Source organism: Thrips palmi, unplaced genomic scaffold (genome assembly GCF_012932325.1).
Source record: "Thrips palmi isolate BJ-2018 unplaced genomic scaffold, TpBJ-2018v1 HiC_scaffold_5, whole genome shotgun sequence".
In the NCBI taxonomy this organism is placed as follows: domain Eukaryota; kingdom Metazoa; phylum Arthropoda; class Insecta; order Thysanoptera; family Thripidae; genus Thrips; species Thrips palmi.
Genome location: NW_023144632.1, coordinates 12,250,247 through 12,275,042, shown reverse-complemented (window position 1 = coordinate 12,275,042; position 24,796 = coordinate 12,250,247). Strand labels below are relative to the sequence as shown.

The 24,796-nt window shown below is 62.2% G+C and overlaps 1 protein-coding gene across 1 annotated transcript in view; it reads right to left on the bottom strand.

Annotated features, from left to right (window-relative positions):
* The window catches only part of LOC117650242 (cyclic nucleotide-gated cation channel alpha-3), a 28,127-nt gene extending 4,068 nt beyond the window's left edge, over positions 1 to 24,059 (bottom strand). The window contains exons 1-8 of the mRNA XM_034393497.1: positions 24,055 to 24,059; positions 15,060 to 15,243; positions 14,039 to 14,360; positions 13,793 to 13,968; positions 13,116 to 13,259; positions 2,236 to 2,376; positions 2,002 to 2,154; positions 19 to 156 (exon numbers count right to left, since the gene is read on the bottom strand). Coding sequence (XP_034249388.1) covers positions 19 to 156; positions 2,002 to 2,154; positions 2,236 to 2,376; positions 13,116 to 13,259; positions 13,793 to 13,968; positions 14,039 to 14,360; positions 15,060 to 15,132 — 1,147 coding nt within the window. The 5' untranslated portion in view covers positions 15,133 to 15,243; positions 24,055 to 24,059. The remainder of the gene's footprint in view (positions 1 to 18; positions 157 to 2,001; positions 2,155 to 2,235; positions 2,377 to 13,115; positions 13,260 to 13,792; positions 13,969 to 14,038; positions 14,361 to 15,059; positions 15,244 to 24,054) is intronic.
* Positions 24,060 to 24,796: the final 737 nt, after the last annotated feature.

Genomic DNA, 24,796 nt, shown 5'->3' with positions numbered 1-24,796 from the left:
GCAGCGCTTGCAGCGTACCTGCCGTGCCCATGTTGAGGATGGAGATCTCCCCGAAGTAGGAGCCCGCCTTGAGCGTGGCCAGCACCGTGTTGCCGTTGTCCGCGACGACCTGGAGCCGGCCCCTGTTGACGATGTACATCTCCTTGCCCACCTCTCCTGTGAACAAGAACGGGGGTGGAGAAGCCCGTCAGCGAGCAGGCTGCCGGCGTCGCTGCCGGCGCTGCTGCCGGCGTCGTTCAAATTCAAAGGGCGCTGGGGCAGCCTCGAATTACGCCATCACGTCTCCACGAGGAAAGACCGGCAGGAGAGCACGCTCGGCACCCGTATAAAGTGCGGCAGCGTCGCACCAGAGAGCCAAAACCCAAATTATCAAGTCATTTTATTATTTTCTTTGTTTTCGGGCTGCACACTGCGGTCTTCACAAATAAATTAAAATTTCTCCTGCACTGACGCACGGCAGCACTTCACTCTGCCCTTTTGCATCCATTTAGAGGAAACTCTTTGTTTAATTCCGAGAAATCAATATAAAAACTTGGCTACAGCTTCGCCAGCGGGAAGCCACACGAGTCTAATAAACTCGCCTGTCCTTTCACCGCCGAGAAAACAATCCAAACTTTGAAAGCCTCAAGGAGATGATAACGATTCCCTCATCTCTCTCTTTTCAAGTGCGCCCGAGGAGGAAGCCAATATATTTTGTTGCGCGGGGGCTATCAATAATTCAAATCCCCCTCCAAGCTGCTCCCCCTGCCTCCCTGGCTGCCTGGCCTGGCTGCCTGGCCGGGCTGCTCCCCGCCGCCGCGCCGCAGCCTCGGATCAGCGTCATTGAATCAGTTTGCGGAAAGCCTGCGGGGTGGCCCGGTGGCCCGGTGGTGGCCCGGCCGGGACCGCGGCCGCATCCCCCTGTCTTCTTTTGTCGGGCCGTCGCTGCCGAGCGCCGAGCCATGGAGCCGAGCCACCGAGCGTATTTACTCTTCATTGGGACCAAGGATCGAGGGGGCATTCACTCAAAGTATTCCTTGCACCCACCCGGGTATTCGGATTAATAGACAACAAATATGCTCCACGTTATCTTTTTAAACATTTCGAGGCGTTTGTAAGTTTTCACGGTTATTCCATATTATTCAGAGGTATTCACTCGTTCTGTGACTCTTTTTTCGACCGCAGCAGTTTCTGCCACTTTGAGAGATCCCATTACTTTTTCGGGGGGAAGAAAGAGCAGGGGAAACTCCAGCAAACTTTTCCACTGTGCGCTGAACACATGATGCGAGGGTCGCGTAGAGATTTGAAATGCCTGACACCGAAGTGTGTGGCGTTTGTTTTGGTGGCTCGGTTCCCTCGGCCATCTAGCACGTCATGATGGACGGGGGCTGCGGCGGACACGGCAGGCACGGCCGGCAGTGGGCCGGCCCATCACCGCAGCACCGCAGCACGGGCGCAGCGCCGCGGACGCCACTGGCCATCAGCCCGGCGACGCGCAGGCCGCACAGGCCCTGCATTAGGAAGCGGCGCTGTTTTGACGTGAAACCTGACGTGACCCGTGATACGTGACGGGACACGTGACGGGACAAGTGATGGGACACGTGACGGGACACGTGACGGGGCACGTGACGGGACACGCGACGGGACACACGACGGGACATGTGACGGGACACGTGACGGCAATTCAAGTAACGTGACACTTTCCACGTCCGTTTGATAATACGACGCCCGCGTCACATCCTTTGATTGTCGGTTCCAGTTACGCTATGCGGCAATCAACGTCATCACTTTTTCTTGCTTACTTTTCATTCCAGTGCCACGAAAAAAGGTCTGCAGATAGGCGATGACTTGATTTGAGTTTGAATGTCGGGCTTAGTGCCAACTGGAGCCGTAGGTTAGGAGCCCTGAAAGGCATCATAGCCACCCGTCAGTGACAGGTCCGGCAGACTGGTCGTGACGCGGCTGGCAAGACGTTCTGGAATTCACAGTGCCGCTGGTCGTCGCATCCTCTAAACATCCTACCTTTCCTACAAATGTAGTCTCCTGGAGAAAAGAGCACCGGCCTCAGTCGAAGAACGAGCTCGCATAAAAAGCCAGCCTCCGTGTTCTGAAAGATCTCCACCCTCTTGAGCGTGTCGAGGTGCACGTTGATGGCTATCTCTGCCTTGAGTTTGTCTGCAACAGAAAAAAATTGAATCAAAAAGACGGAACGACTCGTCTTGGCTGTATTTGCACGCCGGCCGGCCGGGCTCCTACCTGGCAGGCAGCTCACTGCTCTCTCCTCGTCCGAGCACTTTTGAGTTAACCACAGGTAGTCGAACCACTTGATGACCTTGACCTGCAGGGACCCTGGAACCCGTCGCATCCGCATGTACGTCTTCACGCCGTCCAGCTTGGCTGCAACAGAATGGTTTCTCTGAGTCAGCGCACAGTTTCCAAGAAAAATCTCGCCGGTTCTCCGGCTTCGAACAAGCCTCTGCGGGGTCGGCAGCCGTGAGGCCTTGACCCATCGAAACGACGCCAATCGCACCGTCCGCCGTGGCGCTTGCAGTGGCATAGTGCCCCGCCCCGAGGACCAAAAGGAGGCGTCCCATCCCGTCTCACTCCGAAGGATCGTTAGTCGCTCTGTCTCTCTCTCGCGACCAGTCAACCGCCACGAGTGCGAGAGAGACAGAGCGACGCAGCGTTTTCATTCGGTCGCGGAGGGCGGAGACTGGATGGACCGGCGGGGCGCAGAGTCCACGCCGTGCGCCGCCGTGCGACGCCGTGCGACGCCGTGCCTCGCTCCCTACCCCCGCCATGCGTCCGCTTGCGTCGCAGCGCGGCGCCGGCACGTTCTGCCTGTGCTGCACTGCACCTGGTCTCCCTGAACACGATCCACGCCCCGAATACAAAGTAAAGCCATCGGCCGTGCGGTAACGCCCCCCCTCTCTCGCTCTCAAACAGAAATAAATGAAAAATGGATGCATGACCGAACGAACCAACCTTCATTCCCCCCTCCTCCGGAGTCAGCCTTGACGGGCAGCAATGCCAGTCATCTCACCGCACCATTTTCCTTCTGGCGCGCCAAAACTCAATTCGGCATTTTCTGGGATCTCTTTATGGCTGCCGCTGTAAAGGCCTCCTTCGGCTCGGCTTTCAGCTTTCAGGCTGTGTTTCCATCGCCGCCCCGCCCCACCCCGCCCCACCCCGCCCCACCCCGCCCCACCCCGCCCCACCCCGCCCCACCCCGCCCCACCCCGCCCCACCCCGCCCCACCCCGCCCCACCCCGCCCCACCCCGCCCCACCCCGCCCCACCGTCACGGCGCTCGCCGGGCGCTGCGACAACGAGGCCATCAAGTCGCTCCGGAATTTATTTCCAGTGCAGCAACAGGGAAGCGCGTCGAGCGGCGGAGCTCGTCAGCCTTAAGTACGTCGCGCGGATAGCACTGTTTCAGGCCGCGCCATTCCACCGCCGCCACCTGGGCCTGCCCGGCCCGGCCTGGGGCGTGTGGGCGGAGTGCCACTAACGTCGGCCCGCGCGCAACGCAAGGAACGCGTTGCCTGGGCGGTGGGGCGGGCGGGCAGGGCAGGGGGCGAGCGGGGCTCCTCCTTGAACACCACCTCCCCACAGCCCGCACAGCCCCACAGCAGTCCGAGGATGTACCTTAATTTGGGAAAGCTGTCCAGTGGTCGGCGCGCGGCTTTCCGTCAATCTGGCCCCGGGCCCCTCCATGCAAATGCCCCACACAACAGGCACGGCCGGCACGGCACGGCACCGTAGTCCGCGAGGGGCTTACTGCGGGGCAGGGCGGCGTGGCGGCGGGGCAGAGGGTGCCGTGCGCCCAGCCACGACCAAATTCGGCTTAAGCCTCGGCCAAGGTGCCCCTGCACTGACTTTCGGCTGCGCGCTGCGGTGCCCCAGCGCTCGCCCCACGCCACCTTCCAAGTCTTCACCTTTAACGGGGCCGCCTGACGGCCCGACGGCCCGACGGCTTGACAGCTGTATCGGGCCGAGAGAGCGAGGCAACTTCGGCGGCGAATGCGACGGCGCGATCCGCCCGAGTCGGAATGATTGCCTACCGCACCCCGGCAGCCCCGGCAGCCGCCTGGACCATGTTCACCTCTGCAATATGCGAAAGAGAAATCAGCCTTGCAAATCAGTGGGCGGGGTGGGGGCCACGGGCAGCCGCGTGCCCTATCTCGGGCAGGTGGCCGGGGAGCACGTGGACGCCGTTCACACGGGTCCAGCGGGTCCAGCCCACCGAGCCATGCATGCTCCATGGAGCCAGCCTAGCCGACTCGCAGCACAGGCAATGTGTTTCGGAATGTGCCCGGTGCAGCCCGTGTTCCCAGGCATCGACTCGGGCCGCGCGCCGCCAGCACCGCTAGCACCACGACGAGCACCTCGGAATGACAGGCGCGACACTCGCTGGGGGGAACATTAAACGTCGCTCCAGCTCGCTCTAGTTGCTTTGTATTCCCGGCAGCAAGCCACGCACGGCAGATAGGTGCGAATGATTGTGTCTGGGAGTGTCTGGGTGGGAGGGGGCCTTGAGAGACATGCCTATTCCCCGAGGCGGTCCCCACCAAGGCGCCCCAGCCAGGGCCCCAGCCAGGGCCCCAGCCAGGGCCCCAGCACGCAGCATCGAGCAGGCGAAGCAGCGCAGGGATGTGTGGGATCGCTGGCGCGGACGCGGGGCGGGGTGGCGGGATGGGGGGACTGCACGGCCCGCCGGTTGTAAACTTGGTTGGTGCGGCGACGAAGAGACTCGGGGAGCGTCGGAGAGCCTCGGAGAGTCTCGGAGAGCCTCACCACCCAGGCGCGAACCGCTTGGAGGTGGAGAGGACCGCGAAGAAGCACGGATTAGACAGCACTGCATTTGCGACGCGCGACGGTGAGGCGTAGAGAGAGAGATCAACCCCCTTATTTGTCCCGCTTTTTTTCGATTCTTTTAATGCTTTGTTTTGATTTAATATTTGTATTCAATGTTCCCAATCAGTACCCAACATTTCTATCGCGCAGGCCACGCTCGCATTGTGCACGCACTGAGCACGCAATCGTAGGCAAAATGCATACGCTGAGCACGAAATCGCACGCAAAGCGTTTCGCCTGGGCCAGGGCCAGGGCCTGGGTGAGGGCCTCGGCGGCGTCAGTGACTTCTAGACGGGTGGCTTGTTCCGGGGCTTTGCCGCCACACCACTGCGGAAGGCGGAGGGAAGGTCGATGGATGTGCCGGCCCCCGGCCCTGGCCGGCCTTCCCGCGGCCGGAGCTTGTTTTGCCGGGCCAAATCAAACACGACCCTTCGAGTCCGGTGCGGTCCGGTGCGGTCCGGTGCGGTCCGGTGCGGTCCGGTGCGGTTCGGTGCCGTCGGCGCGGGCCAACAACTTTACGCGCTGGCCTACAACTTGTGGGCCGCGTCCACCTTGACGAGGGGCTGGGCGGTGACCTGGTTCGGGGACCAGCCGTGTTGGCAGAGCGTCACAGAGCGTCCGGATGAACTGCACCGCCGAGCCGCCGCGCCGTGTAGCGTGGAGGCCGGGTGTGCGGAGAGCTGCGGTGGGGCCTTTCTCGGGGCCGTACTCGTTGGTCCCTGGGTCGCAGGGCGTGCAGGGATGAGCCCTGATCAGGCGGCCCACCCCAACCCACCCCACCCCGCCCCGACTGCCCGGCCCTCCGCAGAACCAGTAACTTGGTTACGGATCTGGGATGCAGCGGGCACTGCGGGCATGCATCCACTTTGTTGCGGTGAGCAGCGCGCCGTCAGGTAGCCGACAAGGCAAACAAAACTAATCAGGCAGACACGCGTCTGTTTGATTACTTCGAGACTCGCTGCCGGCTGAAGCCGAGGCTGAAGCCCTTCCGGGCAAACATGGCAGCGAGAAGCAGGAAGCGGAGCGGGAAGCGGAGCGGGAAGCGGAGCGGGAAGCGGAGCGGGAAGCGGAGCGGGAAGCGGAGCGGGAAGCGGAGCGGGAAGCGGAGCGGGAAGCGGAGCGGGCTCCCCGCACGTCGCTCTGCAGGTTCTGCGGCAATCACCTGGCGCTACCCTGCCGGAGTCCATTTGTGGTCTAGCCTCCCATGTCAAGGCGGAGCAGCAGAGCAGCCCGGGAGTTAGGCAACCGGCTGGCAGCCGCGCGGTCACGATGCCTGCTGCCCGGGCGGCCCCTGGACACGCGCTCAAAACCTTGCGACGAAGTAGTTTTGAATACGTAGCACAAACTAATTTACTTTGTTGTACGAAGAAAAAGTTCGTAACAAAATTAGTCAAAATATCTATAAGGTACAGTGAATTCTCAATGGTATGTTACGAAGTCAGCTGCACCACCTTAATATGGAACATTTTCTCCATAAAATGGAGAATCTTCACAGTACAACATTTAGAGCGTGTAAGGTTTTCAGAGTGGTGGCCAGCAGCACCGCAGCGCTGACCTCCGCGTATTATTCGGCTCCACAAAGGGCGGCCGAAGCGGAGTTTGCTGCACAGGGTTTCCGGAAGCCCAGCGAACCGAAAAGCAGCCACGCGATTGGTCTCCCCGAGATGGCAGTGCAGCAGTGCTGCAGTGCAGATCCGCTCGGGCAGCCCTGCGTTGTGTGTGCACCTGTTCGTCCCTGTCAGTTTCTGTAAATAAATGCCGGGCTCCGACATGCTGCCCGCAGAGCTGTTTTTGATCGTTTTCTTTCGACAGAATGCAATTTTCCTTATTTACTCTCCTGTCCTACTTTCAGATGAAAATTGTTTCTTTTTTCCCCTTTGGCTTCCGACGCTAACCCAGCAGCCCGGACGGACGAAGCACTGCCTTTGTTGTCCCTTTTGTTGGACAGGGAGTCTTTTGGAGGGCGAGCCCTGCCACCCCCTGCCACCCCCCGCGGCCCCCTGCGGCCGTGCCGTGTCTTCGGCCAGACCTAGTTCCCGCTGCGAGAGAGTGGCCCGTGCTGGATGAAAGTTCCTGCGCCGCCGCGCCGCTACCCGGCCCAGGACCACCCAGGACCGAGCTGCCAGGACGCCGCGTCGTGCAGGCTGTGTTGGCCCGGCCCGGCTGCAAGGGCCGGCCCCTGTGGAGCTCAAAAGCGGCTCGATGCCGGCGTGTGTTGTTGCTAACCCTTGCCCTGCCGGCCCTGCTCTGCCGGCCCTGCCCTGCCCCTATCCCCACCACCACGGCTCCCCCCTGCGCGGGCCTGGCCTGGCCGGCGGGCGGTCCCTCCGGGAATTCCTACGCTCTGGAAAGTAAAGTACAGCGCACACAGCCGAGGCCAGCCAACCAGCAGCGCCCAGCGCCAGCAGCCAGGCAGGAAGTAAAAAGCGGGTTAGGTTCGCGAACGCCGGGTCAAGCCTGCTCTCTAAACCTCGCACGACGGAGAGATTTCCTCGTGCAGAACTATGGCGAAATGCCTGGAGTGAAGAAGGCCGTTTAGGGACCCTTGGTAACTTACCCGAGTTACGGGACTGGCTGAGCCCTCAACGGTTTTCTCCCAGCATTCCCCGTACCACAACGGAGTTTGACTGGCTTTCTTCAGTGCTTCACCCGCGTTGTTTGGAGGGACTAAGAGGGAACTGGGGTGACTGTGCGGCAGCATGCCGTCTGGCGGGTCGCGCAGGCCATCCCGCAGGCCGTCCCTGGGAGCCGAGACTGCCGTGTCAGTGCAGGGCCCGACCAGGGCCGGCCACGCCAGCAGACTGACTCCGAGCGGGAGGTGTCTGTCCCTCTCTCGCACCCCCGGGGCGTTCCGCCTGGGTGGGAGGGAGGCTGCCCGACTCCAACTTCAGACCGGAATCAGCCCGCAGCAATATCTCGGAGACACATCGGCTGTGATTTATCGAGGGGCAGTGCGCGGGAATGCGTTATTGCTTGCCGCCCACTCGGCCTGATAGTCGCCGGCAGCGCGCAGACAGAGCGAAGCGCGAAGCGCGCGAAGCCAGGGCGCGGCGGCGGTTGCGCAGGTTCCGCAGCGGCAGGCTCATTGTGACGCGGAGGCCTCTTTGTCAGGGAGTTGCCCGCCCGGCCAAAGCCAAAGCCAAAGCCAAAGCCAGCGGGGCGCAACTTCCTCGTCACCAGGTGCGGACAAAGGCAGCGGCGGCACGGCCGTCGCGCCGCGTCCCCCGGTGAGGCGGAGGCTGAGCGGGAGTACCCACCGGTGTGCGAAAGCCGTTTAAACCACACTGAATCGCATCTGGGCTGCTTCGGTTCGGAAACGAACCAATAATGTGAATAAATTTACGAATCCACCGTTTTGACCGTAACAAAAAAAGGGCAAATTTTGACCGTTTTGGGTACACACTAAATGTTATGTACAATTTTGTTCGAGACATCATAGTTTTTTGTGCACACGAAATTTTCGTACAATTTTCGTACAAAAACTGCACATTTTTCGCTATTTTTGTACAAAATTGTACAAAATTTTGTACAAATTTTGTACGCCAGCCGCCCCTGATTCACTTGATTCACTCCAGGAGTTCACGCCCTCGTCACCTCGTTGACGCGGCCCTTGGCTCCACCACGGGAAGCAAGAAGGGAAACAAAGGAAAGAGGAAAACCGATGGCCGGGCCTCGTCTTCGTCTCTGTCACCGGGACGGTTTTTGCCGGTTTCTTTTTGCCGCCGCGTGTCGTTTGCCCGGCCTCGGCGGGGTGCTCGGCAGGGCGCTCCGGGGAGCACCGAGGGGAGGACGCCGTGACGTCACGGAGCCCATCATGCAGGTGGAGTACGTAGGGCGTCGCAGAGCCCTGCGGGGGGCTGAGGGGCCGTGGGGCCGTGGGAGCAGGCAGCGGGCGCCGAGAGCCTCTCGGGAGCAGGCCTGGAGCAGGCGGGGGCCGCTAGCGCTAGCGCGCTGGGCACGGACAAGTGGCAGCAGCCCTGTCTTTCTCCCTACTTCTTCATCGGTGCGTGCCGCGTGCCGCGTGCCGTCCTGACAAGTACTTATTACACCATCCCGGGGAAAAAGGAGGAAATTACGTTCCGTGCACTGGGCGGCGCCTGGGCGGCCCCTGGGCACTGGGCCCTGGGCACTACGCCCGAGGTAGACCCCCTGCCCTCGTTATCCTGCCGTACAACCAATATTTTGCCGGCAACTCGGTAATAACCAAATGAAGTTACGGCCCCGCAGAAGGGGCCTTGCGTCTGCCCCCGGGGCCGCGTGCAGCGGCGTGCGGCGGCGCTGGTCTGCTGGGCGGCCTCGACCCACCGCCGTCCCCGCTATGTCCCTGTCCGTCATCGCGCTGCCCAGAGAACGCGGCACTGGGCCGCCCCGCACGGCCCCGCAGCTCCGCGGCTGCTTGGTTTGAGACTTAGTTACGCCACTGAGGCGTGCGCCGATCGGCTCGACCCACTCACTGCCCCCAGAGAACACCGAAACCGGTTTCGGTGCTGCCGGGCACTGCCGGGCACTGCCGGCCGGGTTATTGCTGGGGTCGGCGCAACGGGGGACGAGGCCGCCCCTCCCTCCCCTTCCTTCCCAGGGCCCTCGGAGAGCCCCGCCGAGAGCGCTTACTCGCTTTGGCCATAGGCACGCCATCGATGCAAGTTTCTATAGTCGAATAGAAACAATGGAAACAGGCCCCGAGCAGCAAAGGGAAAAGGATTGAAGACCAAAGTGAAACTTCGTGCCCCCTCTTTGGCACGGCTCGGCACGGCTCGGCACGGCTCGGCACGGCGGCACCCTGTCAGCGAGTTTAAGGCATGCCGGAGCCCTTTTGGCCGACGGCAAGCCAAGCAGGGAAGGGGGCTCGGTGGCTGGGCCGGGTCCTGTCAGGTGGGATGTTGGCCCAGGGCCTGGCAACGAGGCAACGTGAACAGGAAGCAACGAGGCAGGGAGCCCCGCAGCCCCCACAGCCCCCACCCTCAACCCTCCCACCAACGCCGGAAAAAGAATCCCCCAAATGGCTAATTTTCGTGCCGATTTCCCGGCGGAGTCCATAATGGGGCGTACGGACTCAAACTCATCACAATTTTAGGGCATGCTCTAAAATTGCAGGTTCAATTCTTCTTCCACCGGGAAGCCGCAATTGCGATACTGAAACTTCGATATCGCCCACCCCACCGGCCGGCACTGAAGACCACATAAATGGTGCAACTTTTTTTTCAGCCTTTCTTGGATTGCTGTTTGTTTTATGAGTGTACCCGTCGAGGGTTTCGGTGACATGCGCCCAAGCCTCGCAGCCACCCCAGGTAGACCGTGCGGAGTGGCCTCGTAAGCCAACACCTCGGCGCGGCGCGGCCGACGCCACGCCACGCCCCCTCGAGGCCGCCTCTTTTTCGCCACGATGCCGGGAATCGCCACGCCGCAGCCCGCCCCGCCCCGCCCCGCCCCGCCCCGCCCCGCCCCGTGCATGGCATGAAAGTGGAGCGCTGCGACAAGGACGTTTCCTGTCCTTGTTCGTCCCCAAAGGGCGGCACCCCTTCGTCAGGCGATGAGGTGACGGGGTGGGGCGTGGTGGGGCGGGGCGGGGCGAGGTGGGGCGGCGGGGCGCACGCCAGCGAGATGACGTCACGCCACGGTGGCTTCCATTCAATTTAAGAGCGATCCTCCCGGCAGCGCCGCGCGCAGCCTGGGGATTTAGAGATTCGCCATTTCGGCCGCCAAGGTGCAGCGCCAGAGGCAGCGCCAGAGGCAGCGCCAGAGGCAGAGGCACGAAGAGTCTCAACCACTTTCATTTAAGCCGCGAGCCGCCGCCCCGGATTCCTACTCGTCCCAGACAAACGTCAGCTCGCGGCTCCGGTGCCTCGGAACGTACCGCACAGTGTACCGCAGAGTGAACCTCAGGTACCGCAGAGTGAACCTCAGGTACCGCAGAGTGAACCTCAGGTACAGCAGAGTGCCGCGAAATGCCACAGAGTCTGCGTCAGGCTGTGCTGCGGAGTGTAACGCACCGCAGTGCAGAGGGGCCAGAGGGGCCGGAGGGGCGGGCGATGCGAGCTGATTGTGTTTCTAACGATCATCGCGACCGTATAATGCAGGTCGTGGGAACGTGCGCACCCCGCCCCGCCCCGCGTCGCCCCCCCTCACCCCGCCTCACCCCGCCCCGCACTCCCCACATCGCGCCGCGGTTCCTGCCTCGCAACATCCTGCCAAACGCCTAGCGCCAAACTGCTACCCCTCCCACGCCAAATCGCATAATTCTCCCTTCCCCGCTTCCAGCGCTCAATTCCCCTTCTCCTGCTTCCCCCTGCTTCCCCCTCTCCAGCCCCAGCCCGCGGGGCCCTCGCTCCCGCAGGCCTCTACCGCAATACGGCACGGCTCGGTTGCGCCAATATTACCCGCCTCCACGCATACCGCTGTGTGCGTGGACCAATCCCCACTCCATCTCCCGTTCACTTTGTACCTGGTGCGCTTTGGTGCACCATGGTGGGCCGTGGTGGGCCGTGGTGGGCCGTGGTGGGCCGTGGTGGGCCGTTGTTGGAGCTACCCTATATTCCCTACGTCGCCGGCGGGGTGGATGCGCACCGCGTTGCTGTGGCGGGGTCTATATGGTCGCTGCGCGGTCGTGGGCTCCACCATGGCTTGGCCTGTTGGCCATGGGTCCACCATGGCTCCACACATGTCCCAAACGGCCGGCCGGGGCACTAAAACATCGGTTACACCCCCCGCCCCGAGACGCCCGGAGACGCTCCGAGTCATGTTCATGAAAAAAGCAGCACGTTCAGGCGGTCAACTTGTTTCCGCTCCGTTGCCGCGGGCTGCTGCGCTGGCGGCCCGGCTGGCCGCTCTGGCCGCCCGACTGGCCGCCTGGCCGGCGGGGAGGGTAGTAGTGGTCGTGGTGACGCAGCGCAGGGCAGTCAAAGTTTGCGGAGCAGCAAGGGGGGGGGGGGGGTGCAGAGGAAGACGAGGAGGACGAGGAGGACAAGGAGCACGAGGAGCTCGAGGGAGAGGAAGAGGAGCACGTGAAAGAGGGCGAGGATCACGAAGAGAGGAAGAGGAGCACGAGAGAACGAGGAGCACGTGAAAGAGGAAGAGGAGCACGAGAAAGAGAACGAGGAGCACGTGAAAGAGGGAGAGGAGCACGTGAAGGAGGAAGAGGAGCACGTGAAAGAGGAAGAGGAGCACGTGAAAGAGGAAGAGGAGCACGAGAAAGAGGAAGAGGGGCACGTGAAAGAGGACGAGGAGGACAAGGAACGGCGCCCTTTGAGCTCGGTTTGAGCGCGACGTGTGCGGACTGTACTTTTGGTGCCATTTCTTGCCCTGAGCGCCGCCCACACTGTGGCCTCTGCCTTTACCTCTTTCACCCCTTTTACCCGCTGGCCGGGTGTCGTCGTTCTCGGCGAGGCTCGTGCGCACCGACCCTGTACTGCACATGCTCTGCCTCCGCTGCCCGACCCCCGCCGTTCCGACGCGGCACGCTGCGGCGCGCTGGTCGCTGGTCATCATCGTGCGCACATGACGGCCGCCGTGACGGCCGGCGTGTCCTTGTGGTCGGAACGAGGCGTTTTGTCTTCGGTGAGTGATGGGGCAGCTGGCCGGACTGGCCGAGCTGGCCGCCGGCTGACGTCACGACCCAGTTCGCGCCGCCCCGTCTGCGCTGCGCAGCCTGCGCCATTTGACTGCCTGGTCAACCTGGTCAACCTGGTCAACCACCCGCGGGCCGCAGGTTCAGCTACGCCTGCGGGGCTGGCGCGGGTGGCGGGGCTGGCGCGGGTGGCGAGGCTGGCGCCGCTGGTGGGACACTACTACAACCGTGCCCCCGAACTCACCGCGACAAACGCGTTACGCGGGATCCTGATGCAGCCATTTGTAGGTCGCGCAAACTGGATGGCTTTGGAACGGACGGGATCAGTCGGCGCGCCAACTCAGCGGGATTGCGACTTGTCACGCCAGTCGGGCCTGGCGGGGCGCGGGGCGCGGGGCGTGTGTGCCCGGCGGGGCGTGTGTGCGCAGCGGGGCCGGTGAAATGGGCGTGTCCGCCGGAGTCCCTCACGATGGCTGCCCTTTGATGCCCTGCCCCCCACCCCACACACTTCCACACGCACTCGCACAAACACAAACACACACACACACACACACACACACACACACACACGACTCCGTGCCTTTCCTTTCCCATGCGACCTAAAGGGTATCTGGTCCCAGTTTTCCTTGTGTATTCCGCCTGTTCGAGGCGCGTGTCTGGCACGACACGGTGCCTTCGCCGACGGCAAGGCGGCAAGGCCTTGGCGCTGGACTCACCTTGGAACTCCTTCCGCGCCGTGCTGACGCTGGTCACGATGTTGGCGACGTGGCCGAGCACCGTGGCGAACAGGAGTAGGCCGAACAACAGCTGTCCTATCACGAACATGTACTCGCCCTTGGAGCGTGGCCTCGGCAGGTCTCCTGCGAACAGAGGGAAGCCACGTTAGCCCTGACATGCTCCAACACTCCGACGGGACGTTGGGATAGGGGAAAACAGGCACCCGCCCCTCACCACCTCCGTGCCGCCCCCGCACCGATCGCTGTCTTCCAGGAAGGCCGTCCAACCGCGCCCCTCACACTGGTATCTGCGGGGAGGGGGCGTGCCGTGCAACAGGTTGACAGTGAGGGGCCGGGCCTCGGGCCGAGCCGAGCATAGGGGTGCGGTTGCCCCCCTCCCCTCGCCCTCCTCTTGGCCCGTCCCTGCTTCGCGTCTCTGCAGCAGACACCCCCAGTCGAGTGCCTAGTAACAACATCTCAAGGGCCTGAAGGGTCTGTCTAATCGGAGACCCTTCGCGTCCGCCTTTCCCTGCAGGGCGCGGAGCGGAACCAAAGGACGCTCATTAGATCGGGAGAAGCCCGCTGCTCTGCAGTGTCTGCAGCCACGCGCTGAGGAAACCAAACATCGCTCGAGGGCATTGGGGCCCGAGCGCGACAGAGCGAGGCATGCTGCTTACCTATCGTGGTGAGCGCGAGAGTGCACCAGTAGTAGCTCTGCAGGTACTGCTTGACGACGTCTCCGCTGTCGTGGTCCCCGAACACCCAGTTCTTGCTGCCGAAGCCGTTGTTCTTGTACACTATGTGGTACAGGCAGCCGTTCCAGTGGAAGATGACTAGAAGGTAGTGGATGAGGCTGCAACAAAAGCAGAGCTGCAGTGGCCGGGCGGGGCGGGGCTCGGTGGCTCCTGGAAGGCAGACCGCACCTGGTGGACCGGAAGAGGTTGGGGTAGTTGGTGTGCCTCTCGGTGCGGTCCATGAAGGCCCAGAAGCGGTAGATCTTGACGAGGCGAAACCCCCGCAGCACCGAGTTGAAGCCAATGGACAAGTAGAGGAAGTCTAGCGGCAGCAAACACAAGCAGTCGATGTAGAAGGTGGTGGAGTTCATGTAGTGCTGCCGCAGCTTGCCCGCGTCCGTCTGCAGCACCCCGTCCTCCAGGTAGCCGGTGCGGAAGTGGAAGACGATGTCGGCCACGTACAGGAAGTCGGCGAGGTAGTCCAGACAGAACCACACCACTATCGACTCTCCTGCAGCAGAAACAAGAATCAGTGTCGTGATACAGCCGAGAAGGCGTTGCCATGGAGGGGCGGAAGGCGCACACGCGGTCACTGGCACGGAGGCACGGCGGCGCGGCGTGCTCGGACGGGGCGTGGTTTACTGCCAAACTTTGTCCTCGCTGGCCGTCGGCTGGCCGGCTCCATTGTGGCGGGCCTGCAGCCCCTGAGGCGACCCCGGCCACTCCGACCACTCCCGCCCAACAACACCGCGCCGCCGCCGCCGTCAAGGCCCCCGCGGTGGACGAAGCAATAAGCGGGCACTCCGAAGCCGTCGGGCCTTGCGTCGGGCACTGCGTCGGCGAGGCGGACAAGTTGCCAACTTTGACGTCGCGACGCCAACTTCCGCAGCGAAATGTCAATTACACAGAAAGTAGTTGTAAATCTGATTGCGGACAGGGGCTGCACTCGGCAACTCTCGCAAAGGAGTGCCTCGTTTTAACTTTGACGGCGTTCCCTTGCCACTGCACTGCCATTCCATGCCATTCCATTCAATGGAATCCGTGTCATGGAACTGGATGAGTGGCAGGCGACGCGAGAGGTTGCCGTGGTCAACATTCCAGAGGGGACAAAGGACGCTCGGCGACGCCTCGGTACAGAAGAAGCGCCAGTGGAGGGTGAAGCTGGAAGTGGAAGCAATGAAGGGCGGGACTACACTGCAGAAATACTCACGGTTGATCTCTTGGAACGCGAAGCGGTAGATGATAACCCAGAAGTTGTAGAGGAAGGCCAGCGAGACAACCATGGACCAGTAGTAGCAGAGCCGGCCCGCAGGGTCGAACACGAAGGACCACGACGGGCCTGGGTGCGGCCTGCCCGGCCCCCGCGTCGCCGTGGTGCTGCCCCTGCCTCGGTGCTGGATGCCGCCGTAGCCCGCGCTGCCGTGCGCCACCGAGCCACGCGGCAGCAGCGCCGTCCCCGAGCCCATGGGGCCCGCGCCGTGGGCGCCCATGCCCGCCCGGGAGTCCCCCATCGAGGACCCCGTCATGCTGGCCACGGCCGCCGGCAGCTTGAGGCGGCCCCGCAGCTCGCGGCGCCGCGCCTTCCGCGACAGGTCCAGCTCCGAGGCCGTCGCGGCGCGGTTCACGTAGCTCGCCGCCAGCGAGTCCCGCGACGACGAGAAGTACCTCTGCTGGGACAAGCATTAGCCACATTACGGTCACAGGCCGAAGCCTCGCAATCAAACGCGGAGCACACCAACGATTCAGCGAGGATTTTCGCAACTGGCTTCAGTTGTGAGTTGATGAAACAAGTTTTGGGAGTAGTGAGATTGACTCACCTGGTGCTGACGCTGGTTCCTGCCCACCCCCAGGCGGCATCCCACCAGGTCCAGTAGGCTCTGGCGCGAGACGGACCGGGCCTGGGGGTGGGGGTAGGGGCCTCCGTAGGGGCGGCCGAGCCCCCCGAAGCTTCCCAGCCCCCCTCCCAGCCCCGCCAGCCCCGGCACGCTCTCGGCGGAGCTCTTGTGGTGAGCCACCGGGCTGCAGCGCTCGCCGACCCCGGCCGGCCCGGGCCCGCCCCCGCCCCCGCCCATGCGGACGCCACCACTCGTGATGATGCCTGCAACAAAACCACATTCATGAGGCGAGGTTAGATTGGCGCAGCGGCGCGGCTGTCTCCCGCAGTAATGCATAGCCAGCAATCCCAATAATCCGGGCAGCGGCCGCGGCACCGCCGCCAGTGGCGCAGCAAGAACTCGTTGGACGCCACGCTGGAGCGGAGCACATGACGCAACAAACGTCTCAAGTCTCCGAGAACCGGTTTCGCTCGTCGTTGTTATTTTCTTTCAGGTTGTCTCTGCTCGGCGCGGTTTGGGGTTTCGCGCGCGAATGACAGGTATTGTATTTCTCCTCTTTCTTGGGAAGGGGGGCTGCGGAGTGGTGCGGTGGGGCGACCCCAGTGGCACCCTTGCCGAACACGTTACATCACCGCGCGCGCGGAGGGGTGCCGAGCCGAGCCGCCCCGGTGTCCCAGCGCGTCGCCGCCGGGTGTCTTAGCTCACGCCGCGCGCCACCCGCCCCACCGCACGGCACCGCACCGCCATCGGCTCTAGCCGGTCTAATTAATTAGAACGCGCGGCAGGTGCAAATTGGCCCGCTTTGTGTTCCGAGCGCGGATGTGTGGCGGCGTCGTGTGGTGGCGCGGTGACGAAGCCGCGCCGCTCGCACAGCCAGCCACCTGCCTCAATCCGGCGCCGCCTCGCACTTCGCCTGCCCTGCCCTGCCCCGCCCTGCCCTGCCCTGCCCCGCCCTGCCCCGCCCTGCCCTGCCCCGCCCTGCCCCGCCCTACCCTGGCCCTGCCTTGCGCCGGAAGGGACGCAGGGCAGCCAGACGCAGCGCTCACGGCGCAGGGCACCGAGGGTCCGGGGTCCCAGGGTGCAAGGGTCCGGATTCGGGTCCGGATGGGCGGGGAGGCGCAAGCACTGCTTTAATCGATTGCTTCACGCGGCGCTGCGACGCTGCACCTGCACTGCACGAGAGCGGGGCGCAGCGGCGCAGCGGCGCAGCCGGCCTGCATTTCGGTAGTGCCACTCGTGTCCGAGCGCGTCCGCCCGCACACAAATCAACCGTGTGCCGCCGAAACGGGGCCATGCATGTCTAGCGCGGGGTCACGGCCTGACGTCACAGCCTGACGCCACGTCACGCCCCACCACGGCCGCCCCCGCCGCCCCCGCCGCCCCCGCCGCCCTCGCTCCACCGCACGGCCTGCCCTCGTCCCCGCCGCTGGCGCTACACGTGACAGCGGAATCGGCAAAGAATAATTACTGCTGTTGGGGGGCGGCACTAGCGGGGCGGCACTAGCGTTGCCGGGGGCGGCTCAGTGGCGGGCCATCAATTCATCGCCGGGCGCCTGCAGACAGCCGGGTAGGCAACACCCCGCAGTGGCACGCTCGGCGGCGTGGCGCGTTGCCTACCCTGCCGTTTGCAGGCGTTCGGGGTGCCTTGCCCGGCCTCGCCTCGTCCGTGCGGAGCGTGGCGCGAGGTCGCTGCCGTCTGATTCCGAGCACTGCTTTCGTCGCTCTGTCTCTCTTGCACTCATGGGGCGGTCCGTAGGGGTGCAAGAGAGACAGAGTGACGAAGCAGTGTTCGGAATCAGACGGCTGGCTCGGCAGTGGCGCCTGCCATAGTGATTTCGCGCGAAACAAGCGCGAGGATGGCTGATGCTGCATGCGCCCGCATGTGTGTGTGTGTGTGTGTGTCGCGTTGTGTGAGTGCGCGCCGTGCGGGCGACCCTGCGACGCATTACGCGCGTCATGGTGCTTCCAACACGGCGCTCCGTAACGACTCTTGCTGGAATACGGGCCTCACAGCCCCTCTCTCCCATACAGAGACACTCGCGCGCACACGCATCAGGTACGCATGCGCACGCAGTCACGCACGCACACGCACCGGCAAATGGGACCCCAATGGGACGCGGTGGGACTCCCCCCGGCGCGAGGGGGTAGGCGCTCAGACACAGGCGCGCACACACGCGCCGCACTTGGTAGTAGACAGTGTTGGCGTCGGGGTTGAATAGGCTTCAAGTCCAGCAGCTGACTGGCCGGCGGGCCTTGCCCTGGCCCCGCCGCACCCCCTGCCTGCCGGGCCTGCCGAGCAGCCCAACATGTAAAGGGGCCAGCCACTCGGCAGTCCGTGCCGGGGCGCAGGAGGCCCGAATTACAATGTAGCGCAGCACGCAGCGTCGCGCCACTTGTGGAGTCGAGAACAGAACGAACAAGGGTGCCACAGTGCCACAGTGGCAGTGCCCCTCGCGGACAAAGGCAAAATCGCGGCGACGGTGGGCTCCGTTGTTTTAAGTTTCCGGCCCTCCAGCAACAGCCCGTGTGGCTTTGTGCAGCGCTGCCGGGTGGTCGGGGTGTTCGGGGTGGTCGGGGTGGTCGGGGTGGTCGGGGTGGTCGGGGTGGTCGGGGTGGTCGGGGTGGTCGGGGTGGTCGGGGTGGTCGGAGTGGTCGGGGTGGTCGGGGTGGTCGGGGTCTGCCCCCGCCTCGGCCCGCCGCGTCGCCGCCAACGACTGGCGATGGATGGAGACGCTCCGCGTCCGCACTGCACTTCTGGCTCGGCCCACTTATAATAATCCGTTCAGCGGCGAAGCCGGGAAAAGCCGGGCAAAGCGCGTCTCGTCTCGAGTGGTGCCCGGAACGCCTCGCAAGCTGTGCCGCGGTGCCGCTGTGCTGCGCACACGCGTGGTGGGAATGGGGAGGCGGCGCGTTAAGCGCGGCTTGCCTTGCCTTGCCCGCGGCGCACAGAGAGGATCCCTTACGCAGTCACCGCCGTCCTGACTGCCTGCCTCTCTGCATGCCTCCCAGCCTGCCAGCCTGCCTCCATTTTCGAGCTGATTGCACCAGACTCCGGGGTGGGCTCGGGGCGGGGCGGGGTGGGGCGGGGCGGCCTCCAAGTGGAGGGGAGGGGGACACAAAGAGGGCCGCGGCCGCCTGCCTCGAGAGCCTACACTTGGCTGTTATTACTCTTTGCCAACTGAATCGAATCGATCCAAAGCGAGGGCGCGATTCGCGAGAGCTCGCTTGAGAACGGAAGAGGCGGGCTGTAGAGGCCGCGTGTGGACGCCGCGGGGGTGCAGAGGCTTGCCCGGGCTAGCAGTAGCCCCGGCTTGCACCAGTAGCTTGCTGCGCATTTCCTCCTTCGACTTGGGAGTGCAGCGCTCTGGCCTTGTTTGCACTGCAGAGGAAGTCCACAGAGAGGAAGCGAGCCTCTTGCGCCCTTCATTGGCTGCAGATGGCAAATTTTCCAATCCGAGATGGAACCACTGCCGCGCCAGCAATAAGCTGGCCCCGCCGGGCCCCGCCCCGATCTAGCTTATCGCGGATCTTGAAGCCCTCAGAACCACTCGACGCCCTCTCCGCCGTGCGGTCCAACTTCGACCGCGCCAGCCCTGTCTCTCTCTCTTTCGCTCTCTCCATCTCTCCGTCCCTTTCTGTCTGTCGTCTCTCACTTCTCTCTCGCTCCCCCCCCCCTCTCTCTCTCTCTCACACCAGAATGCTAATGTCTGGAGACGATAAATAATTTGCAACCGCCTCTCCACCTTGGCGATGGTCTGACCTGGCCTGACCTAGCGCGGCCACCCCCCACCACCACCAAGGCGACCCCTGCGGTCCCGCGGCCCTGTGGCACGTAGCCACTGGCCTGGGTCTTGGCCTGGCTCTTGGCCTGGCTCTGAATCTCGCAATGGATCCTGAGCATTTGTGACCCTTGGCCTGCAGGCCTGCAGCGTGGCCGTGGCCAAGGCAAGGCCACGGGGCGCTACGATTCAGCCACGGGCGCTAAACCACAAGCCCTAAACCACTATTTGTACACATTTACCACCGTCGTGACTAACTTCGCGGCAATATTAGGTCTGAACTTAAGCGGGAAATCGTACTCCGTACCTCTCTAAACTGACCTCTGAATATTGATTGTTCCTTACAGATATTTTATCCAATTTCCTGGAGAATACCGTAATATCCACCATATTACGTTGTTGTTGCAGCTTTTCACCGTGAGACATTGAGAGTGCGGCACGTCGGGCCATTCGGAGGCCTTCCACGGCGCAGGCCCACACCGCCCCTTCCCCCTACGCCACGCTGCGCTGCAGCTTTCACCTCAGTCCTGTAAAATTCAACCAAATTCGTAATGAATATTTGATGCCGCCGGAAGGAGGGAGCGGCGCAGACTTTCCAGCAGGCGCAGCACGAGTCCCCCCCCCCTCCCCGTCGCACCATCGCCCGCAACCGGCACCGGCCGCTCGGCCTGCTCGGCCTGCTGGGCCGGCCTGTTTGGCTTGGCCGTTCCGCAGTGGCCCCGGGCCGCGCCGGGCCGCGCCCACCCCCTGGACGGGGGGAGAGGCTACGTTTGCTCATCAGGTTACCGCTGGCGCCACGGACCTCCAGCCTCCACTACTGCTGGGGCAAACTGGCCGGGCCGGGCCGGGCCGCTCAGGTGTGGACCGAGTGGACGGACGGCAAGGCCGGCCAAGGCGTCGCTCCACGAGCTCGCCAGCCCCAGCCCCTGCATGGCCGCCCGGCGCGACGCCCTCCGATACGGTAATGGCTTTTCAGCGAGCAAGGCGGCTGACGAGATCGGCATGGACATGCCAAGTTCCAATATAAAACGGGGAGGAACAAAACGAATCGCGCGCCGGAGCGCGGGGGCCGGGACGGGGGCTCGCTTTAAGATCCTGTATTTTTGTTTGTTTTATTCTCTTTTTTTTGTGGATCCGATCTCCATCTTCTCCGCATTCTCCGCATTTCCCGCGTTCCCCGCGTTCCCTGCGTTTTCTCCTCGTCCTCCCACGTCCCCGTCGTCTCCCTAGGCCCTCGTCCCCTTCGCCCCCCTCGCCCCCTGATCCCCCTCGTCCCCCTCATCCCCTCCGTTCCCCTCATCCCCTTCGTCCCCCTCATCCCCTTCGTCCCCCTCATCCCCCTCGTCCCCCTCATCCCTTTCGTCCCCCTCATCCCCTCCGTTCCCCTCATCCCCTTCGTTCCCCTCATCCCCTTCGTTTCCCTCATCCCCCTCGTCCCCCTCATCCCCCTCCGTTCCCCTCATCCCCCTCGTCCCCCTCATCCCCTTCGTTCCCCTCATCCCCCTCGTCCCCCTCATCCCCCTCCGTTCCCCTCATCCCCCTCGTCCCCCTCATCCCCTTCGTTCCCCTCATCCCTCTCGTCCCCCTCATCCCCTCCGTTCCCCTCATCCCCTTCGTTCCCCTCATCCCCCTCGTCCCCCTCATCCCCCTCCGTTCCCCTCATCCCCCTCGTCCTCCTCATCCCTTTCGTTCCCCTCATCCCCCTCGTCCCCCTCATCCCCTCCGTCCCCCTCATCCCCTTCGTCCCCCTCATCCCCTTCGTTCCCCTCATCCCCTTCGTGCCCCTCATCCCCCTCCGTTCCCCTCATCCCCTCGTCACCCTCGTCCCCTTCGTTCCTCTCATCCCCCTTGTCCCCCTCATACCCCTCCTTATCCTCATCCCCCTTGTCCCCCTCATCCCCCTCCTTATCCTCATCCCCCTTGTTCCCCTCATCCCCCTCGTTCCCCTCGTCCGCACACTCGTATGCAGCGTGATACGGCGTGGCGTGGCACGGCAATCGAAATCGGTTCTCCACAAAGCGACGATCTTCCCCGCCATGAAAAAGTGGCGCGGTCGAGCGATTTGAATCGGCGGTTCATCGAACTGTCCCTCTCACGCTTTTGTGGCGACGCCCAGGAGTGCGACAGAGACAGAGCGACGAAACTGCTCTTCTAAATCGCTCGGCAGGCGGGGGCGGCTTTCAGGGCGGACAGATAACACCCGAACTCGTTTCTTGAGCAAACCGAGGACTGCGGGACTGGGATCGCGGAACAAGGGGCGGGGGCGGCGGGGGCTGTGGGGCGGCGGGTGGGGAGCGCAGCGGCCCGGCTGTTTACTCCGGGGATTGGCTGGAATAATCATCGCGGAAAACTTAAGAACGGCACACTGGAAGGCCGTGCCTGGGGGTGCCTGGGCGTGCCTGGGCGTGCCTGGCCATTCCTGCGGTCCAAGTCCGGCAACACACCGCCGGAGACGGTCTGTCAATACCGCAAAGTGTTCCGGAAACAGAGAGCTCGTCATTATGTATGAGTCTTGTCGGCGTGACGCCGCAGCCGCGGCGGGAAGCTGCGAGTGTGGCTGCGCTTGCAACTTTCGCCAAACCAGTTTCACCATAGCAAAGAAAATCCTGTTTGGTTTTCTAATCCGCGTGAAAATGTTTTTCTTCATTGTCACTTTAGCTTAAAAAATTCAGTCGGTTTCGACGTCGGGACGTCGGAATGAGCGAGGACAATGTCGGAAAAATTATTGCATTTTTGATCCGAATCCAGAACATGGACGCCGGCGTCCGTATTCAGCGCGCGGACTGCGGCTGGCGACCGTGACCCCCCCCCCCCTCCTGTGCCCCACGCCCCACGCCCCACATCCGCCACGCCCCGCCACGCCCCGCCGCGCCAACACAAACGGCGGCAAATTCAATTTTGAGGACGCTGTATTCTTGCGAGATGAAAGCCGGGGGCGAAGCGGAATTTAAAATGAGGCATGATGAGAGGGGTAGCGGCCAACTCGCCACCGACCCGCGGAGACTCGACTCGCAGACTCTTCCTGTCAACACCCGAGAAGAGGATCACATTCGTCCGCCACGGCCCCCGACGGTCCGCGACGGTCCGCGACGGTCCGCGACGCGAGCGACGCCAGACAACGAGGATGACGGGCGGGGAGGGGAAGCACGGGAAGAAAGCGGAGCACCACTTGGAATTCCCGCCGGGAATCCCCGCCGGCCGGTCATGGTCTGCGCGCGAGCCACCGAGGCGCGAGCCAACGCCTTTACTGAAATGACAAGATCACTTCACAGATCCATCTAAACGTTGTTCCTTTCTCCGGAAGAATGGTTTAGCTGTCACCCGTAAACTGTTTTAATAGAGTTTTGAATGTGTTTAGCTGCCACGCCTTGTTGAGACATCGCTGTTTAGTCCCAACCACAAATATTTTAGTCAAGGCAAATGAGCCTAAAAAGTTTGGGGTACCACACCTTAACTTTTAGTCGTGGGGTCCAATCATATTTCTCTCAGTGCGGCCGGTGGGAGGCAGGCGAGCAAACACGTCTCTGACATGGCCCGGCCAAGTAAGCAAGAGATCAAAGATGCCGGAGGAGTGCTGGTTGACGGAGCGCCTAATCTCAAATCCGGAGCCCGCGCTCCGTACTGCCAGTGCTGCCGTGCTCCGGCCGTGCCGCCGTATTGCCGCACCGCCCGCCCCGGCCGTGCTCCGGCGCGCACGAACCGGCAGAACAAGCCCGACTCGGCAATCTAATTTGGCCGGTAGCGAGGCGAGGGCACACTGTTACAGCGCCTCGTGCAGGCCTCGTGCGAGCGCGACTCAAACAAAACGCATCCCGCGCGCGCTGGCCGCCCTTGCTATTCAAATCGGATCACTACCCCAACAAAGGGTGGCTGCGGAGCAGTGCGGAGCGGAGCGCCAAGCGCGAGGCAGTGTCAAGTTGCGCCGCTTCGTCCTTCGTCCCGGCCGCCGCTGGGAAACACAAACACACACCACCTGTTTTTATTTTTTGTGGTTTTTCGTTTAGTATTTTAAAAGGTAGCTGTTGCCGAACGAAGTTCTCTGAACCCTCAGAACGCCCTTTCCCGCTCTCCCTGTCGCAGTTCCAGTCTAAGAATGAAAGTCATCAACAGTATCAACAACGACGACGACAACAATAGCAACAGCAACGACAACAACAACAGAAGGTCTTTTGTTGTTTTGGTGTTTCAGCTCCGCGGAACACACCGACGGGCACTGTCGCAGCGCATCCCAGGGGAAGCGACTTGACACTAGTTTTGTCATCCGAGGTAATCCGATGTAATCGTGATCCGGCAGACGCCAAATGTCTCAGTCGTTTCCTCCTGGAGCGCAGCTTACTACTGCCTTTTCGCAAACTGAAAAAATTAATCGCTAGGTTCAGCGACTGCAACGATGGGAACAACGCATTTTTGTTGAATGCACTATCTGTCATAAGTACTACGTACTTGGATCAACGGTCTAGGCACCTGGGGGCTATGGCTGAACTGACTCAACATCGATGTTGCACCTCTTTATACTGCTGGAGTCTGGCTGCCTAAGCCTAACATGCGCGGCTTACGTGCAGTTGTTGTGCAACTAAGTATGACTTTGTACAGACTCCAGCAAGGTGACTACAAATGGACGTAATGAATCTTGTCTTGCATCGTCAAGCCTCTCCTCGTGGTACACTGTGGTACGCCAGGTACCACACTTAGCTCCCGTCGATTCAACAGTGACGTGCACAGCTCGACGTCGCGGAGAGGGCGGGAGGCCACTTTTGCTGAACTGACAGGGCTTTGACTAAAAACTGCGCCGATACTTTTTTGGGAGAGGGGGGCTTTTTGGCACGCCAGTATGCACGAACTCACAGGGTAGCTTTCTCGATGAAAATTCCGTTGAAGCAATAAGTCCATTCGTTGCGGCCTCTTGGCCGCAAAATGTCCGACCAGTATTACTAGGGGTACGCGCCGTTTAGTCTGGGCGCGTAGTGTGGCTGAGCGAAGCGAATTGACATGGTTTGTGCACTTTGGACTTTGCTTGAGAAGACGAAATGTGCATCTTAAGGACTCATATTGAGTGAACTTTAGACCAGGGGTACAAATGGAAGTGATTTTCGTTATCAGAACACCAAAAACTGCTGGGATCAATGCCAAACTCGATTTAAAAATTTTGGTCCAAAATTGGTTAAAATTCGGTTAAATGTGAGTCTGGGAAAAGTTTGAAGGTCATTTTTGAGTTCAGCACACCAAAAACTGCAGGAAACAATATAAAACTCGACTTGAAAATTTTGGTCCAAAATGACCTAATTTGGGATGAAAATATAAGTCTGGAGTCGAAATGAGAGTGATTTTCGTTA